Source organism: Equus asinus, chromosome 23 (assembly GCF_041296235.1).
Source record: "Equus asinus isolate D_3611 breed Donkey chromosome 23, EquAss-T2T_v2, whole genome shotgun sequence".
NCBI classification, from domain to species: domain Eukaryota; kingdom Metazoa; phylum Chordata; class Mammalia; order Perissodactyla; family Equidae; genus Equus; species Equus asinus.
In genome coordinates this window covers 51,247,343-51,265,695 of record NC_091812.1, presented here as the reverse complement: position 1 = coordinate 51,265,695, position 18,353 = coordinate 51,247,343, and the positions used below count along the sequence as shown (strand labels likewise).

General features: G+C 36.4%; 1 protein-coding gene across 9 annotated transcripts in view; it reads right to left on the bottom strand.

Moving 5' to 3' along the window:
• The window catches only part of DENND4C (DENN domain containing 4C), a 113,512-nt gene that overhangs the window by 43,241 nt on the left and 51,918 nt on the right, over positions 1-18,353 (bottom strand). For 8 of the 9 annotated variants that reach the window (XR_011497378.1, XM_044757031.2, XM_044757032.2 and 5 more), the window contains 6 exons: positions 17,446-17,512; positions 16,298-16,356; positions 15,260-15,404; positions 11,749-11,924; positions 6,682-6,782; positions 5,781-5,999 (listed from right to left, as the gene is read on the bottom strand). Coding sequence is in view for 8 of the 9 variants with exons in the window: in XM_044757031.2 (XP_044612966.2) it covers positions 5,781-5,999; positions 6,682-6,782; positions 11,749-11,924; positions 15,260-15,404; positions 16,298-16,356; positions 17,446-17,512 (767 nt within the window). In the remaining variant the exon portion in view is untranslated. The remainder of the gene's footprint in view (positions 1-5,780; positions 6,000-6,681; positions 6,783-11,748; positions 11,925-15,259; positions 15,405-16,297; positions 16,357-17,445; positions 17,513-18,353) is intronic. The other variant, XM_070495709.1, reaches the window with a different exon arrangement.

Below are 18,353 nucleotides of genomic sequence, written 5' to 3'. Positions count from 1 at the left end.
AACAGCTCTGCCTCCCAAATCTCTAATTTACACATTACTCTCAGATCATTAGCCCTGTCTATCTTGTTTGTTAACTTAAGTACTCCTACCAAGCCTTTTTTTGGGGGGGGGGGGGAATATACGCTCATTGAAATCTACAATCCATTTACCCTTTGACATTCTCCCTATACCTTCCTGTCTTCACTTCTCTCTACTCAATAGTGATTCCATGTCCATGTCCATCATGTCAATTATTTTCTTGTCAACAGTGTCAATTCTTATGCCCTTTTATCTTTTTTGTCAAACCCACCTATTATAGCCTCGCCCTGGAAGAATGTTTTGCCTGCTCTCTCTGGATCTGCACCAGTGTGGCTGAGCACAGTTAAAAGGGAAAAGAAATTCCGCAATGAGGTGGATCAGAACTACTCATACCTTCATCCCTGACCAGCACTTCTGGAATCAACTTAACTTCCCTGTACCCATATTTTCACAGCTATTTCCAATTTTTAAATAATGCTCTCCCTCCACGTTCCCTCCCCGATTTCTGAATGATCATACCTTATATTGCAGAGAAAATGAAAATCATTAAATGAGAACTACCTTCATTATCTCGCTACAAAATCTCTTTCTGCAGCTATTATTTATTCTTTCTCTTTTGTTACAATGGATATGTCCCCGCTCCCATATAAGGCCAAGCCCTCCACAAGATCCTGGGATTCCAGCCCCTTCAGTGTTCTCGGGACAATTCTCCCTATGAGCCACTTACCAGCATAGTGAAGTTTCTCTCATTTTAAAAAATTGATCCTTAACAAATAATCAGATCTTTCCCTTTTCTGTTGTTCCCCTTCTCAATAAAGGGCTCGACTATCCATTGGGTTGTTAAAGACAAAAATCTCCAAGTTGCTCTTGATATCTCCCTCTATCTTATGTCTCATATTCAGAGAGTGACATCAGCATCATGGCAGAATGAGTTTTTCCCTTTGTCTCTCCCAAGTTACAACCAATCAGACATCCATTGACCAACAAAGGATTCCCCACATGGCACAACAGGAAGCATAAGAAATTGATGCATCTGTACATCTGAAGGTGGGTGGACTGGACCCCTAGGAGACAGGGGAACTAGGGTCCCCCCCCCCCCCCCCGCAGCAGTGATCCAGGGCACAGATCCTCATGCAGCAGCTGGCAAGACTGAGAAGAGGCAGTGGGTGCCCTGGCCTGCGCAACTGCTAGCAGATGTGGTGGAAGTAGAAAAAACAGCCCCTGTTTCCCTGCAGCAGTGGTGGATGGAACCTGTGACCAGATGCTTCAGGAACCACAACAGAACTGGTGACCCAGCCTCCACTGGCAGCACTCCCCACAACAGCTCTACCAGCAGTGGGGGCTGCATACAAGTCCCCAGGTCCCTGGCAGCAAGAGCAACACCTGTGAAACCAGCACCCCTGGCAGTGGTGCAACCAGCACCCCCAGAGAACTCGGGAGCAGGTGGTGTATGGGGCAGAAGCATCTGAGCCTGTGGTGAGTCTGTAGGGAGCCAGTGGAGGAACATGAGACCAAGGCAACCCTAGAAGCAGCAGAAATGCTTGCAGCCTGGTGAGCCTGGTGACTCCGGTGGTGGCACCTAAGACTACAGCAACATGGTTAGCAGCAAGGCACCAGCAACCTCAGAGGCACAAGGCAGCACAAAGAGGACATTGAGGATGCCTCTACCAGAGGCAGTGGAGGGTGAAAAGTGCAGGCTCTCATATACAACCAGAAGCAGCCCAGAACCAAAGTAACCAAAGCTGTGCCCAAATAAGAAAAGGTAATTACCACCACAGATGTGCCAGCAGAGGATCACCTCATCAAATACCATGAAGAACCACAATAACGATGCAGAACAGAAAGAACTCTCCAGAAACCAAACTTGAAGTCACAGAGGATTACAATCTGACAGAGAATTCAAAATAGCTATTACGAAGAAACTCAACAAGTTACAAGAAAACTCACAAAGACAATTCAATGAGCTCAGGAACAAAATTAATGAACAGAAGGAGTACTTCACCAAAGAGACTGAAACTCTAAAAAAACTCCAAACATCTCACATGCAATCACCAAGTTCTATTCAATCTACCTCCTAAAAATCACTCTTCTATTCATACTACTACCAACTAATCCAGGTCCCTTCCACTGAGCACTTGGACCAATGCACCAACCAACTAATTCACACTTTGGATGCCTCCAATTCATTCTCTGCATAGAAGCCAAAGAGGGTTTTTTTTAAAAACACTCAAAGTCATCTTCTAAAAATGCAAATCCAATTATCACCTACTTAAATATCCTTGACTGGCTTCCAATTACTCAAAGAATAAAGACTGAAATTCTTCATTAGTCCTAAAACATCCTACGTGATGTGATTCACATCCACCATTTCAAGCATGGTATCTGAGCCACTTTTCCCTCCAGCCTTTCTTTCTTTGATGCTTCAGGACATTCCACATGCTGTAGTCCTCACTTGCTTCCCTTGAGATACTAATTCACGAAGAAATGTTTAAATAAAATAGAAATAAATTATTCTTGAAAAGTGGTAATGAAAAGTTTTTTTTCTGTTTCTAATGGATCTAGGCAATGATCAGCAAAGGCTGCTAAAACAATTTAATGAAAGGCTGATGAGGAAACCATAATGAATGAATGAGGCTGACAATACTTAACCCATTGATCAATCTCAGGAGGACCAAAAATGGGACAGCCTGACATGTATGTGCCTCACAACAGGAGGTAGTGAGCACCATGTGTTTTGGCACTGCTTGCCCAGAAAACTGAATGTGAATCTAAACAAACTCTACATCAGTATGGTTTAATTCAGTAACCACTACCCACATGTGGCGATCAGCACTTGAAACATGGCTAGTCCAAACTGAGATGTGCCAATTTTGAAGACTTAGTATGGAAAAAAGAATGTAAAATATTTCATTAAAATTTTAAAAATTCGATTACATGTTGAAATGATACTATTTTGGATATATTAAGTTAGAGAAAATATATTATTAAAATTAATTTTCCCTATTGCTTACCTTTTTTTTTAACTGCAGCTACTAGAAAACTTTAAATTATATATGTGGTTCACATTATATTTCTATTGGACAATAGGGCTCTTGATCCAACCACAAGTTTACAGGAAATACAGATGATAGAAGAAATGTTAAATAACATCAGCCAATCAATCAGCCCTGATATAATCAGCCAAAAGCACACACAAATCCAGGAAATTCTAAAGGATAATTAACACAGTTTATGGGTGAAATGACGTCCTATTTGGAAAGAAAAAGAGAAAGAAAAAGGAGAGGGGAGGGGGAGAGAAGAAAAGAAGAAAGGAAGGGTGCGTTAACTAAAAAAAGATGAAACAAAAACGGCAGAATATTGATTGCTACTACTGCTAAGACGGAAGACGGCTGTATGAGGGTACGTTATACTAGTCTTTCTACTTTCACATGTTTGTGAAAGTATCCCTAATGAAAAGTTAACCCAAAACTCGTAGCTAATTCCTATTTATTTTTCAGGCTCAAGCTTAATTGTTACTTCTCAGGGAACCTTTCTCTCCCTGACCTACCAGTCTCAGTAACCGATACTTTCCTTCACAACACACTTAGTAAAATGTAATTAGTATTTGTGTTATTTTACTGTCTAATGTCTTTATCTCTCATTAGATCAAATGCTATCCTGTTAATAACAAAAACCTTAGGCCTCAGACACTAAATATCTTTCTAAATTCCATTAGTAATGCCAGTCTCCTACTCAGAAAGAGAGACAGAGAGAGAGAATGAAGTAATGACCCACTAACACCCATTAGAAAAACTCTATATTCTTAGTCTGGCATTTAAGACTACCCATAATCTGACCTCTAATCTTATTTTCAGCCTTATCTTCTACAACACATCTAAAGCTCTTCACTTTGGTCAAATTGTATCATTAAATCTTTTTTCCCCAAACATGCTGCTATAGGGTGATTTGTGCCCCCCTCCCTCAAATTCTTATGTTGAAGTCCTAATCCCCAGCATTTCAGAATTAAAAGAAGTAATTAAGTCAGGTAATTAGAGTGGGCTGTAATCCAATATGATTGGTGTCCTTATAAGAGGAGGAAATTTGCACACAGATTCATACAGAAAGAAAACCATGTGAAGACAGCCATCTCCAAGCCAAGAAGAGAGGCCTCAGAGGAAACAAATCTTGCCAACACATTGATCTTAGACTTGTAGCCTCTAGAATTGTGAGAAAATTAATTTCTGTTGTTTAAGCCATCCAATCTATGGCACTTTATTAGGGCAGCCCTAGCAAACTAAAACACATGCCTTGTGCTTTTATTCTTGAGGTTTCTTCCCTTTCAGTATGACCACTAACAATAATAGCTCTTATCATGGGTATGTAAAGTACTTTTACTAGTTGCTTCACATGCAATTTCTCATTTAATCCTCACAACCATGTATGAAGTAGGTATCATCCCGATTTTATTAATGAGAAAACAGAACTCCAGAAAGGCTTCATAAATAGCAAAGTAGAAATTCTAATTCACATTTGACTTTTAATGCCTATTGTTTTTTAAAAAGCTGTTCCTGTTCATTTCTGTTTATCTAAATTCTACCCATTCTTCAAGGTCATGCTCTTCTTCCAGGAAGTCTTCCAAAATACTCATTTGAAAGAATGTTCCCTTTTTCTGAATTTTTAGAATTTCTCGTTGAATTATTAATTGCATAAAATCTGTTTTCTTGAGTACTGGTTCTTTTTAAAAACATTTTAATTATTGTCCATTTAGTATCTCACAGAGCTAGATTTTATACTTCTATATATCCCTTTGTAATAATTAGTCAGATTTGGTAAGTAGTGACTAAAATTAGATAAGTTATCCCGAAGCAGAAATGATAAAAGACAAAGGATTACTAGGAAAACACAGATTTTTAAAAAAATTAACTGCTGGGTAGAAGTACAGAAATGCAGAACAATTTCATATGAATATTGATGAATGTGTAAGGTTGCTACTAAATATATGTTATAAGAGCAGCTGAATAACAACAAAAATCTTTATAATTCTCTAAAATAACAAATAATAAAAAGAATGAATATAGTGTTTTCCCCTGGAACAAGGCTATAGTTTTTGAAAGTTTTTAAAAACTGATGGCTTTATTACAAAAACTAATTTTTAGGGAATATTTTAAAGCCAATAGTGTATAAAGCCAAGAATTATGCAAAATTGAGGAAACATCTAAAAGCTAATCACCAGTTATGTTCTACTAAGATAAGTGACTGTACAGTATTGTAAATATAAACATCTTTGACTTTTCTTTTTTCTTTTTTTTTTTTTCAACTTTATTATTTTTTTTTTTTTTTTTTTTTTTAAAGATTTTTATTTTTTCCTTTTTCTCCCCAAAGCCCCCCGGTACATAGTTGTGTATTCTTCGTTGTGGGTTCCTCTAGATGTGGCATGTGGGACGCTGCCTCAGCGTGGTCTGATGAGCAGTGCCATGTCCGCGCCCAGGATTCGAACCGACGAAACACTGGGCCGCCTGCAGCGGAGCGCGCGAACTTAACCACTCGGCCACGGGGCCAGCCCCGACATCTTTGACTTTTCATGATTAAAGACCTCCAGTTTCAGATTCCTCAGGAAAAACTGATGCACAAAAATTAAAAGCAATTCTATTCACAGAGCTAGATTCCAAATACAGAGTTCATTATATTTTAATATAAATTTCTAAGAACTTATACAGTGAATATTCTCGGTAGCAATACCAAGTAGAAAATATTAATTTCAGTAAAAAGTAAATGCCACTCACCCTGTCGGTCAAACAGCGAGTCAGCAGCTGTGGCTTTATTTGATGGAGCTTCTGTGATTGGTCTGAGATATGTTCTATATCCTTTTAAAATGGATGCCATAAAGCGCAAAAATGCCTCTTGAATTTCCATCTCAAGCTGTGTCATCTTCTTCTGCCAAGAGAAATCTGCTTCAATTGGAGTCATCTCAATTGCTGAACCTTCTTGAGTTTTTCGGTGAACTGACAAATGATGTAAGAAGAGAAAATGGCATTAATATATAATTTTATATATATAATGACTGAACAATTAAGGAAATTATCAAAATAAAGCCCACGACTTCCTGACATTCCTCTCTCCATTAATATAAAGGGATCTTTGGCAGGGGCTAACAGGGAGGTTCAAGCAGACAGAGCACAGAGAATATGATCAAAGAATCATGAACCACAATACTAATTTCTTTTTACTGAAATTTTGTTTTATAATGAGACTCCTTTTAAACAGAGCAAAAATATATTTAAATTCAATAAGAATTTCTCATATACATTCTTCTATTAAAAATATTCCTTTTTTGGGTCCAGCCCCAGTGGCCTAGTGGTTAAGTTCAGTGCCCTCTGCTTCAGTGGCCTGGGTTCGGTTCCTGGGTGCAGACCTACTCGTCAGTGGCCATGCCGTGGCAGCATCCCATATACAAAACAGAGGAAGACTGGCACAGATGTTAGCTCAGGGCAAAAAGAGAGGAATATTGCCAACAGATGTTAGCTCAAGGCAAATCTTCCTCAAGCAAAAAGAAGATGATTAGCAACTGATGTTAGCTCAGGGCAAATCTTCCTCAAGCAAAAAGAAGAAGATTAGCAACTGATGTTAGCTCAGGGCAAATCTTCCTCAAGAAGAAGATATATATTCCTTTTTCCTCACACTTACCTGAAGAGAGCTGAGGATACAATTTCTTCAAGGTGCTAAGCAGACTTTTGCATGGCTTTTTGGGAAGCTGCTTCCAGTTCATGTTCTTCTTCTCATCTGATCTATTAAACAAAAACAAAATTAACAAAATCTGTTATGATCTGCCTTTACTTAAACATTCGTATATCAAACTAAAAAAGAAAACAGAAAGTATTTTTACTGAAGTTACAATTGATACAGACAGTCTGAATAAGTAGTTTTCAAAGAAGTTCTCTTTTCATCTCAATCAGCATAAATAGCTTTTCAATATTGGAGTTATGAATACAACACTGAAGTCTTGCTTCAAAAGTTACACTTTAGAATTACAACATTTTAAGTGTCAAACTTAATTCAAGACTTCAAACTACCTACTAGAAGCAAACCTGAACAAATATCAAAGAGTCAGCAACATACAGAATGTGTTCTGACCACAAAGCAACTGAGCTAGCATTTCAGAAATGCAAGTTCAAAAGAACACTTTTAAATAATGCAGGAGTCAAATAAAATATTTTATTAGAATTTAACATTTAAAACTCTATAAAGATGAAAGCACTATATACCGGCTGTGGGCTGCAGCTAATGCTATACATCAGGCCAATACCATTATGAATATCAATGCAAGTATCTTCAATTCCTAAAAAATTTAACGCACTAGGATATAAAAAAATAAGAGCATGATGATATTCATTTCAGGAATGCAAGGGCTGTTTACTACTAATTGATTTTATAACGTAATTTACCAGAGATTAAAGAAGAAAAACTTAATGCTCCTCTTAATAGTTATACGAAAGTATTATAAAATTCACCATTACTTATGATTTAAGAAAAAACCCTTAATCTAGAAGTAGACAGAAAGTTCCCTAATTTATTATTAAGCAACCAAAACCCTAGAGGGGCAGGCCTGGTGGTGTAGTGGCTAAGTTCACATGTTCCACTTCAGCAGCCTGGGGTTTGCAGGTTGGGATCCCAGGTGTGGACCTACACACAGCTTGTCAGGCCATGCGGTGGTGGCGTCCCACAGACAAAATAGAGGAAGGCTGGCACAGATGTTAGTTCAGGGACAATCTTCCTCAAGCACAAAGAGCAAGACTGGCAATGGATGTTAGCTCAGGGCCAATCTTCCTCACCAAAAAGAAAAATCCTAGAGCAGGGCCAGCAAACCTTTTCTATAAAGGATCAGATAGTAAATATGTTATGCTTTAAGGGCCATAGGGCCTCTGTCACAACTACTCAAATGTGCCATTATAGCACGAAAGCAGCCTTGGGCCATATATAAACAAATCAGTATGGCTATGTTCCAATAAAATTTTATTTACAAAAACAGGCCTTGGGCCAGATGTCAATTCTTGCCTTAAAGCAATAATCAATCATACTTAATGATAAACTGCTCAAAGCACTCCCTTTGAAAATAGTAATAGGACGAGATCTGGTTATGACTACTTCTATTCAACATTACACTAGGATCCTAGCCAGAGAATAAGACAAGAAATTTTAAAATATGTAAGGACTGTAGAAGATGTGATTGTTCATAGCCAGATAATTGAAGAGAATTTATAGACAAATTAAAATAAGAGAACTCAACTAAGTTGATGGGCAGAAGACCATTACATAAAATCAACAACATTTCTACACTCCAGCAACTAACAAGTGGAAAATACAATTAAAAATACCATTTACAGTAGCAATAAAAACCATAAGGTACTTAGGAAGAAATAAGTCTAACGAAAGATGTGCAAAAAAAACAAAAACAAAAACAAAGATGTGCATGGTCTTTGTGGAGAAAACTGCAAACTTTATTGAAAAGACTTTAAAAGATCTATGAAGTAAACTACCAAATTCATGGGTAGGGAGACTTTACATCAAAAAGATGTCATTTGTCACCAAATTAATCTATAAATTCAATAGAATTCTAACATAAGTTCGTGTGGAACTTAAGCTGATACTACAATTTATATGATAAAGCAAAGGACCAAATATAGTCAAAACAATATTAAAGAACAGGGGTAAATGGACTTGCCATCTCACATTACAACTTCTTTTAACAACTTTATTGAGATATAATTCACATACCATACAACTCACCCATCTGAAGATATTCACAGAGATGTATAAACCACCGCCACAATTTTAGAATATTTTCATCACCTCAAAAAGAAACCCTGCACCCCTTAGTCATTAACCCCCAATTCTCCCATCTTCCCATCCCCAGGCAACCACTAATCTACTTCCTGTGTCTATAGATTTGTCTCGGACATTTAACATAAATGTGATTATATAAGGTCTTTCTGCATGATGTTTTCAAGGTTCAACTATGGTGCAGACAACTTAATTTTAATGTCATTAAGGTACTATGATACCAGCAAGAGGCTAAAACAGACCAAAGGAACAGAATAATAAGCCAGGATACATATCTACACAAATATAGAAACTGATATGTAATGGTGTTGACAGTGAAGACCAGTGGGGAACAGATGAACTGACCATTCAATAATTAGTGCTATGTGACAATTGTTTATCCAAGCAAAAAAAAAATAAAATGGTATCTCCATGTCACAAAATATACTAATATTGAGCTTAGGTGAATTAAAGACCTAAATGAGAAAGGCAAAACCTTAAACTTCAAGAATATCCAAGATAGTATTTCATGACCTCAAGGCAGAAGATTTCATACACAAGAACGAAAAACAGCAATCCATAAAGAGATATTGCTAAATTTGATCAATTAAAATAAGCTTCTGTTCGTCAAAAGCCATGATAAATAGAATGAAAACATAAGTGACAGTGTGGGAAAAGCTATTTGCAATGCATATAAGAGACCAAGAATTAATTCCAGATTATTTAAAGAACTCCTAGGACCAGCCCTGGTGGCCCAGTGGTTAAGTTCGGCACATTCCACTTCAGCGGCCCAGGTTCAGCTCCCAGGGGCAGACCTACACCACTCACCTGTCAGTGGCCATGCTGTTGTGGAGACTCACATACAAAAAGAGAAAGACAGGCAAGAGATGTTGGCTCAGGGAGCATCTTCCTCAGCCAAAAAAAAAAAAAACTTATACAAACCAAAAAAAAAAAAAAAAAAGATGAACAACCCAATAGGAAAACGCACCAAAAAAAGGAAAACCTAATTCACAGGAGAAAAAAGCCAAAGGGCAAAAAGAAATTAAAATGCCCCATTTGCTACTAATTAAGGAAATATGAATTAAAGCCATAGTGAGATCTCATTACCATCAAATTAGCAAAAATTGTAAAGCCTGACCATAACAAGTATTGGCAAAGATATGGAACAAAGAAGACTCTCATTTGCTGCTGAAAATGGGGTAAACTTGGATGAGTAATGTGGCATTAGCTATGCCTACCAAAAAACATTCGCTCTTCTAGGTACATGCTTCAGAAGAATTCTTGTCCAGATACTCAGAGAAATATGGAAAATAATGATCAAAGCAGCCTTGTTCATAATTGGAAAAATCTAGGTACAATGTAAATATCCATCAACACTGATAAACACTGAAAATGAAGTAGAGCCACCTGTATCAACGTGAAAGAACTTGATGAAGACTGCCAAGTAAAATGTCACAGGAAACTACACCAACATAAAAATATTTTAAAGCATGCAAAACAAAATATCATTTAGACTAATACACATATAATAAACGTTTCTAAAACACACAGACCTGATAAACCTCAAATTAGAGATGATGGTTAACCAAGAGCAAGATATGTTACATCCTGGGGTTTTAAATTTATTGGTAGTATTCTATTTCTTAATCTGGATAGTGGATACACGGGAGTTATTTAAATTATTCTCTATAATTCTTGGGTATCTAGAACATTTCATAATTCTTTAAGTACAACTGAGCAAAGACTTCAAAGATATTTTAGAAAACGTTTTGATCAAGAGAAATTTTACAGAAGTTATTTAAAACTTGGCAAAATTAAGAATCTCCATAATATGATTTTATTCAGAATAATACATAAGATAAACATCTGAGTTACACCTTCATAAATAATCATTTCCAAAAGCACTAAAATGTATACAACTTTGAGAAATTGTTTTTCAGGGATAGCTGCTGAAAAACAACAAAAGGTGTGCTACGAGAAATATTTAGTGCATCAAGTGTTTCATTACTTCCAGGCTGCAAACAAATCTCATTATACACAGTAAAGAGCTACCACAATTACACAGTTTCAAAATACAATGGTACATCCATTTCAAAATTATTTCTTAAGTTATAGCAAACATTTTCTCCCCTCCTTAAGTTATTCTTTTGGTTCACTTAGGGATATTTTCCCAACCAATTCTACTGTGTGACCATTGAAGTCTCACCCCAAATTCTTACTCTATTCATTTTCTGCAAATCTCAAACAGTAAAGAATAAAAGTGCTGCAGGACCTGGAAGCTGGCACCAATGTTAGGGAATTTTGGGGACTTACAGCCCTTTCCCACTTTTTTCGGGGGGAGGTGGGGGGGACCTCTTAAGCATCCACCCAGAGCTGCTTCTTTTATGAACCTGTACACTACTCTCTGAACACTCAGTCGCACCACTGCTACACACATTTATCACCTCCAGTAAAGACAAACTGTAACTGACTTGTAATACCAATTCCTCTGCAACAAAACAGACCTTTATAAAATTCAAATTCTGACAACTAAGCAAATGGCATAATATTATCATATATTATGATTAAACTCAAACAGGTAAACCCATTTTTTGAAAGCTTACAAATGGGTTTTGAACTAAACCTAGACAGCATATCATCTCTTGAGCTCTGAAAGCAGTATTTAACCTTTTTTTCAAATCCATATTCTCTTTTGATAAACATAAATATCTCCTGCATACTGTTAACATTATCATCTAAATATAAACTCCTATAATATTGAACACATTCTTTTTCAAACCACACAGCTCTACAGGAGTCTGATACCTGCCTTGGTTGAGAATCACTGTATTAAAGATGAGGACTTATTAACAACTTAAAAAAAATTTGCATATTTCTAGATGCTTTCAATGAGCTATAACTACATATGGGGAAAAATAAAAAGAATCAACTTACACATACAACATGTTTGTATCCAAGTCAATGCAAACAACATCTTGGGGTGGGTCATGAAGATCAAAATACCTTGAGTCCACGCCAACTATAAACGGGAAAGGTGCGCTAAGCACCGTCGCCAGTGAGAGAGGACAAAGGGGGATATATGGGCACTGCCACTGAAATGGAAAGATCATCTGGGGAAAAAGGTGTAACAAATTAACCAGATTTTAAATTTGCAATGAAAACTATGGAATTAATATTACTGAAAGGGACTATTAAGAATCAGTTTGGTCTAGTTTCTTTTACGTTAAACTTCATTCCAAAAACTAAATGACTATAAAATATTACTAAGCAATACTATGAACCAATGAGATTAAAATCTTCACACATGACAATGATCATAAGCACAATAAAAATGCTAATAGCTCTTTGCATGTTAATTCTTCTAATGCCTATATAAAACCATCACTCTCATTTTATGGAAAAAGTTAGAGAAGAGAGAGAAAATGGTCCAAAAAATTATAAAACAAACTCATGATCTTTAACTCTTATGTGTTTCATCCATTAATTCTCAAAATAACCTTTGACTAAAATCCAACTAAGAGCACCAAGGATTAAAAAAATAAAAATGCTTCTCTTGGGAATGGTAATAGTGAATTGAAATTTCAGCAAAAAAATTTCCTAACTCCTCAAATAAACATAAAAAGATCCAACTTAAGTGAAGCTTGACATCTTAAAAATACTAGTCAATATAAAACATACTTCAAGAGTTTCCTTTACAAAGCTCTACTGTAATTGTATCATATGTACTTTTTTTTTTTTAAAAAAAGAGAAGTTTAGGGGGCCAGCCTGGTGGCATAGAGATTAAGTTCACACAGTCCACTTCGGCGGCCCAGGGTTCACAGGTTCAGATGCAGGGCAAGGACCTAGCACCACTTGTCAAGCCATGCTGTGGCAGCATCCTACATAAAATCAAGGAAGACTGGCACAGATGTTAGCTCAGCAACAATCTTCCTCAAGCAAAAAGAGGAAGACAGGCAACAGATGCTAGCTCAGGTTCAATCTTCCACACCAAAAAAAAGAAGAGATAAGTTTGATAAATAAAAAGATTAAATTTTAATAATCAGCCAATATTAAAATTTTAATCAGTGATGATAAAATTTTTCCTCTACTATAAAAATCCTTGCAATCTTTCAAGGTCTAGTTCAATTCTTACCTTATCCATTATCACTCACCCCAAAGAAATGCTTATAGAATTTAGTACCCCTGCCAGTTATTCCACTTATTCAGAATTGGGAATTTTGTCATCTATCATTTAACTCATCAAATATTTCAGCACTTAATATGTACCAAGCATTGTTCAAGATGATGGCTTCATAACAGTGAATAAAAGAAAGATCTCTGCCCTCATGAGATTTATAATCTAGCATAAAAGTCAGTCACCTTTTTCTATAAAAGATAGGAAATATTTTAGGGCTTGCGAGCCATACTGTCTCTGTCACAAATATTTAACTCTGTCTTCATGCATCAAAGCAGTCAGAGACATGTAAATAAATGGCCTATGTTCCAGTAAAACTTTATTTACAAAAACAGGTGACAAGCAGGATTTGACTCACAGACCACAATTTGCCAACACCTGGTCTAGTAAGAGGAAGAGCCAGAAAATAAACAGAAGACATAATAAATAAAATATATACTATGTCAGGAAGTGCTAAGCATTACATAAAATAGAAAAAAGAAAGCCAAGTGACGGGGATTAGAGTTCAGAACAAGAAGAGAGGGAAAGCAGGCTGTACTATTAAATAGGCCAAACAGGGTAGACCTCACTACGAAATGACAACTGAGCTGAAACTGAAGAAGATGAAGGATTTAGCCAAGGGGATATCTAGGAGAAGAGTGCTTCAAAGAGAAGAAACAGCTAGAGCAAAGGCCCTAAGGTATGGGGCCTGCCTAACGCTCCAGGCGTAGAAGGAGGCTAGATGGCTGGAGCAGAGTGAGCAAGGGGGAGAGTACCAGAAACGAGATCAGAGAGCAGTGGGACAGAGCCACTTGCACAGGACCTTGCAAGGACTTCAGATTTCCTTCAGTGAGAACTAACTTCCCTTCAACAAAAGGTACATCACACCTACAATTACATAAGAAATTTCAGAACAAAACTAAAATATGACACCCTTGTCTTCACCTTTGACTTCTGCAGCACAATCATAAATAGGGTCATTTTTACAAAAATACCCTGGTTTCATCAATTTTCGCTATTGGGTCCATTTAATTCTTGGATATTCTTTGATATTCAAATCATTGTCCTTTTGAAGATTTTAACCTGTCACCATTCTTTTCAATTTTCTCTTCTTTAAATGGTAAATTGCCTAACTGCCAAATTCTCATTTATCAGTGGTTTTGCATGCAATTTAAGCAGCTCTCCAAATTAGTTACATAAATTCCATGCAATCTTGCATTTTTCATAAGATTTCCTATTTCATGTTGCAATTTTTCTACTAGTTCTTGCACTGTATTGCTGAAATAAATCAAGAAACTGAGCCACAAAGACTCTGAGAAAGGGGCATGGATAAACAGTACCGTTTTATAGCAATATTTGAGTGGGAACTTTCTAAAACTGGTCAGTTCATTAACAAATGTTTTCATGTTATAACGACTTTTGCTTTCACATGCAACTGTGGAAGCTTGGAAAATTAACATAAAATGAGGATCTTTGCCCCCCATAAACTATCCCACCTGGTTATTACTGTTTTCAGTCCTAGTAGCATTTCTCTGATCAGATTAAGATCCTGGAGACATATTCCATTTGCTGATTTAACAAGTATTTACTGAGTGCTTACTCCATGCTATTTAACTGTGATAAGTGCGGAGGACACAGGGGTAATAAGAGACTAGATCCTTACTTCCATAAGAGTTATATCCTTAAAATGGGGGAAGGGAAGAGAAGAGAGTCAACTATTTTAAGTTAAACAAATAATGGAAAGTAGGGATGGGGAACTGCAACATCCAAACTTCTGCACTATGACCTATAAAGCCCTACAGAATCAGACCTCTTCCTAATTGCAACGGGAAGCCATCAAAAGGTTTTAAACAGGGCAGGACTTGATTTAACTTTTATTTACGTTTTACCCAATAGCTAAGCATTTGCACATTACCCTATTTTACAATCACTTGGAATTTCCTATACATTACTGGCTCACAATGATGAAAAGTTAAAATTTGGAGAAAACTGTAATTTATTTGCACAATTTTAGGACAGCTGAAATTGGCTGGAGCCTCTCAGTTAGTACCATAAGCTTATTTACAAGTTTTATTAATATGTAATCATTTTAAAACATAAACTAAGAATTGAAATTTTCAATCAAACAGAAATCACCTTTTTTTCCTTTATACTATTTCTCCTTGCTACCCTATTATATTTTTGTTAAACTTTTACTGATAATTTCAAAGTTGCTTTCACTGAAGGAAATTTCCCTTTAGAGTAAAAATTCCCTGTCAGTAATTCTCTACTAAAAGGAAATTCTGTACTTACAGCTACAACAGCTTCAGCTACTCCAGTCAACACTGCTGGCCTAAGAGAATGCAGCAGAATCTTACTCTCAAGCAAAACAAAAAGCAGCAGTGTTGCACAATTCTCAGGACCCAGATTCATTAACAAGGTGCTGAAGTTGGCTCCACTAGAACAAGAGAGAGAAAGAGATGATTATGAACTATTTCACTAAAACATGTTAAGATTTGCTTATTACATTGTTTCCCAAATATTAACAGATTGAGAATCTAGTATTAATTTCAAGTCCTGATTTAGTTGTCATAGTAAAAGTAGCAAATCTAGTGAGACGGTATAACAGAATGTTTTAAACTCATCCTTTGGTAACAAAGGGACATTTATCAGGAAAGATTTTCCTGAAGAACAACCATTTGAGCTGAGCACAAAAGAATGGAGGTAGTGGTTGGGTGGCGAGACAACCCGTACAAAGTCCCTGAGGCAAGAAAAAGCTATTGTCATGTTCAAGAAACTGAAATAAACCTATTATGACTAAAGCATAGTAAGGGAGGGGGTGAAAATAGCAAGAGATTATGCCAAAATAGAAATAACACAATTACATTTGCATTCTCAAAAGGACACAGTGGCTGCAGTGTGGATAAAGAACTGAAGGAAGACAAGAACAAAAGGACACCAGTTAAGAGTTAATAATGAATCAGTCCAGGTGAGATATCCTGCTAGCCCAGACTACTGATGCAAACGAAGAGAAGCTAATAGATTTGAGACATTCTTGGAGGTTAAAATCAGTTTACCCTGAACATTGAGTTATGAACTGTATATGGGAAGGGGAGAAGAGAGGAAAAGGGAGGCACTCCCTGCATCCAATCTTGCACCTCTCTTAAGTGTTCCATTGCTAAAATGCTGGACAGGCTCACCATCCATCTAGCTATCAAAGTTAGAAACATTAAGGCTACCCTTAAGTAGTTTGTAAAAATATCACTTCATTGCATTATCCTAATCCTTAAAATGTTTTAAAGTATTCTGCTCCAAGTGAATAAATATATCATTTTAGATACCGTTAATTACCTTAGTGGTAGGGGTGTAGAAACTGGCTGTGATAATATTAATGCATCATGGACTGATAGCTTAAAAAAAAAAGAGAGAGATAAATTAACCAAGCCAATTTTGAGACCTAAATACTTAGATTAAGGGTTAAAATGGAAAACAGTTCAATATGCACACTGACACAGTTTTGGAAACACATACTATAAAACAATAGCTGTATTTATTTAGAGGTATTGTACTATTTCTTTTTTATTAAATGTTCAATTCAACTGAATTCTGATTTAGTTAACTGATTAAAATAGAGTTATTTTAAAATTATGGAATAATTGCTTTTTAAAAGTCTCAAATTTATTTACTCTACAGACTGGTAAGCACTTGGCAGTTGCTTAATATAGACCAATCCTTGCTGAACTGAAGCACATTCAAGATTAACAATATTTGACTTAACGCTACCATGTCACATATAATGTTGAGAACATCTTGGAAAAAATTTTATAGTTCAGTGCTACTCAAAGTGCCAGTTGCAAACTGTCATTAGTCCAGGAAGAGATAGTAGATAAATGGAGAGCAAGCCATTCGGAAACTTTTAAGGCAATCTGACACTGCTCCCACATTCAAGTACGTGATCAGCGGACTCATGTCTTTGGACAGGGTGTTAACCTGATCACATCTATACTGATCTCACAAGGTAAGCTGCGTATGTCACAAGCTGTATAGCTCTTACACAGGTCTGCCACTAATTAGAAATAAAAAGAAACTGATCCTTTCATGCAGACAGTTTGAAGAGCGCTATCAGAGGATATTTTACTTCCACCCTCCAACTGTCACTCAGTGCATATTTAATATTTATTAGTCACTCTGACATTAAAAACATGCCTATAACATAATTCTAGGTTTTACATTACTAAAATCAGTTACATAAAGGCCATGCATGGACCAATGATGATAATGTCATGAACCAAGGATTATAATTATTCCAATTCTGTACACCCAAAATTGAAAAGACCAGTACAAAAGGATGTTCACTAAAGATATAAAATACAGGAAATTAAAGGACTTTATGAATGCATATTGCTCCACTTCAAACCCAAAGAACCACAGAATCTACTCTGCAGTGACTAGAATGAGCATATGCAGAGCTCCTGTCAAACATACTCTTTTTTGATTACCTGTACAAGGATTCTTGGTCTTTGTGGTGAAGGAAAAGGGATGTTTTGCATAAAATGTGAAATGTGCCTGGAAAAAAATTTGAAATAAAGATAATTACTTTTCTAAAATGCTTTAGTCTCTAACAAATCTTAAATATCATTATATATCATTCCAGATCTGACAAAACCACTTACCTAAACTTTATGTTACATACATTAATTTAGTTAATGTAAATAAATGTACTCATCCCACTAAACTCCTAAAATGCACAATGTATCTCCCCATTAAGTGTTCATATTAATACACTCTATTATCACCAAAAAAATAAGAGTAACATAAATACAGTTTTTATGAAAGAAGCCAACTTTATTGTTTTGGTGAAGAAGATTAGCCCTGAGCCAACATCTATGCCAATCTTCCTCTATTTTGTATGTGGGATGCCACCACAACATGGCTTAATGAGCCATGTGCAGGTCCATGCCCGAGATCCAAACCTGCAAACCCTGGGCCAGGAAAGCGGAGTGTGCAAACTTAACCACTACACCACTAGGCCAGCCCCAGAAGCTAATTTTTATTGCTTTGGTTATCAGTGCCAATATGAAGAGCAAATAATTGTGATATAATGAATTAAAACTAACATAGAGGGGCTGGCCCCATGGCTGAATGGTTAAGTTCGCGTGCTCTGCTTCGGTAGCCCAGAGTTTCGCCAGTTTGAATCCTGGGTGAGGACATGGCACCGCTCATAAGGCCATGCTGAGGCAGCATCCCACATGCCACAACTAGAAGGAGCCACAACTAAAGATACACAATTATGTACCAGAGGGGCTTCGGGGAGAAAAAGAAAAAAAAAAAAAAACTAATATAGAATTTAATCCTAATAATTAATTAATATTATTTAAATATTAATTTTATTAATATAGTTCTTTTA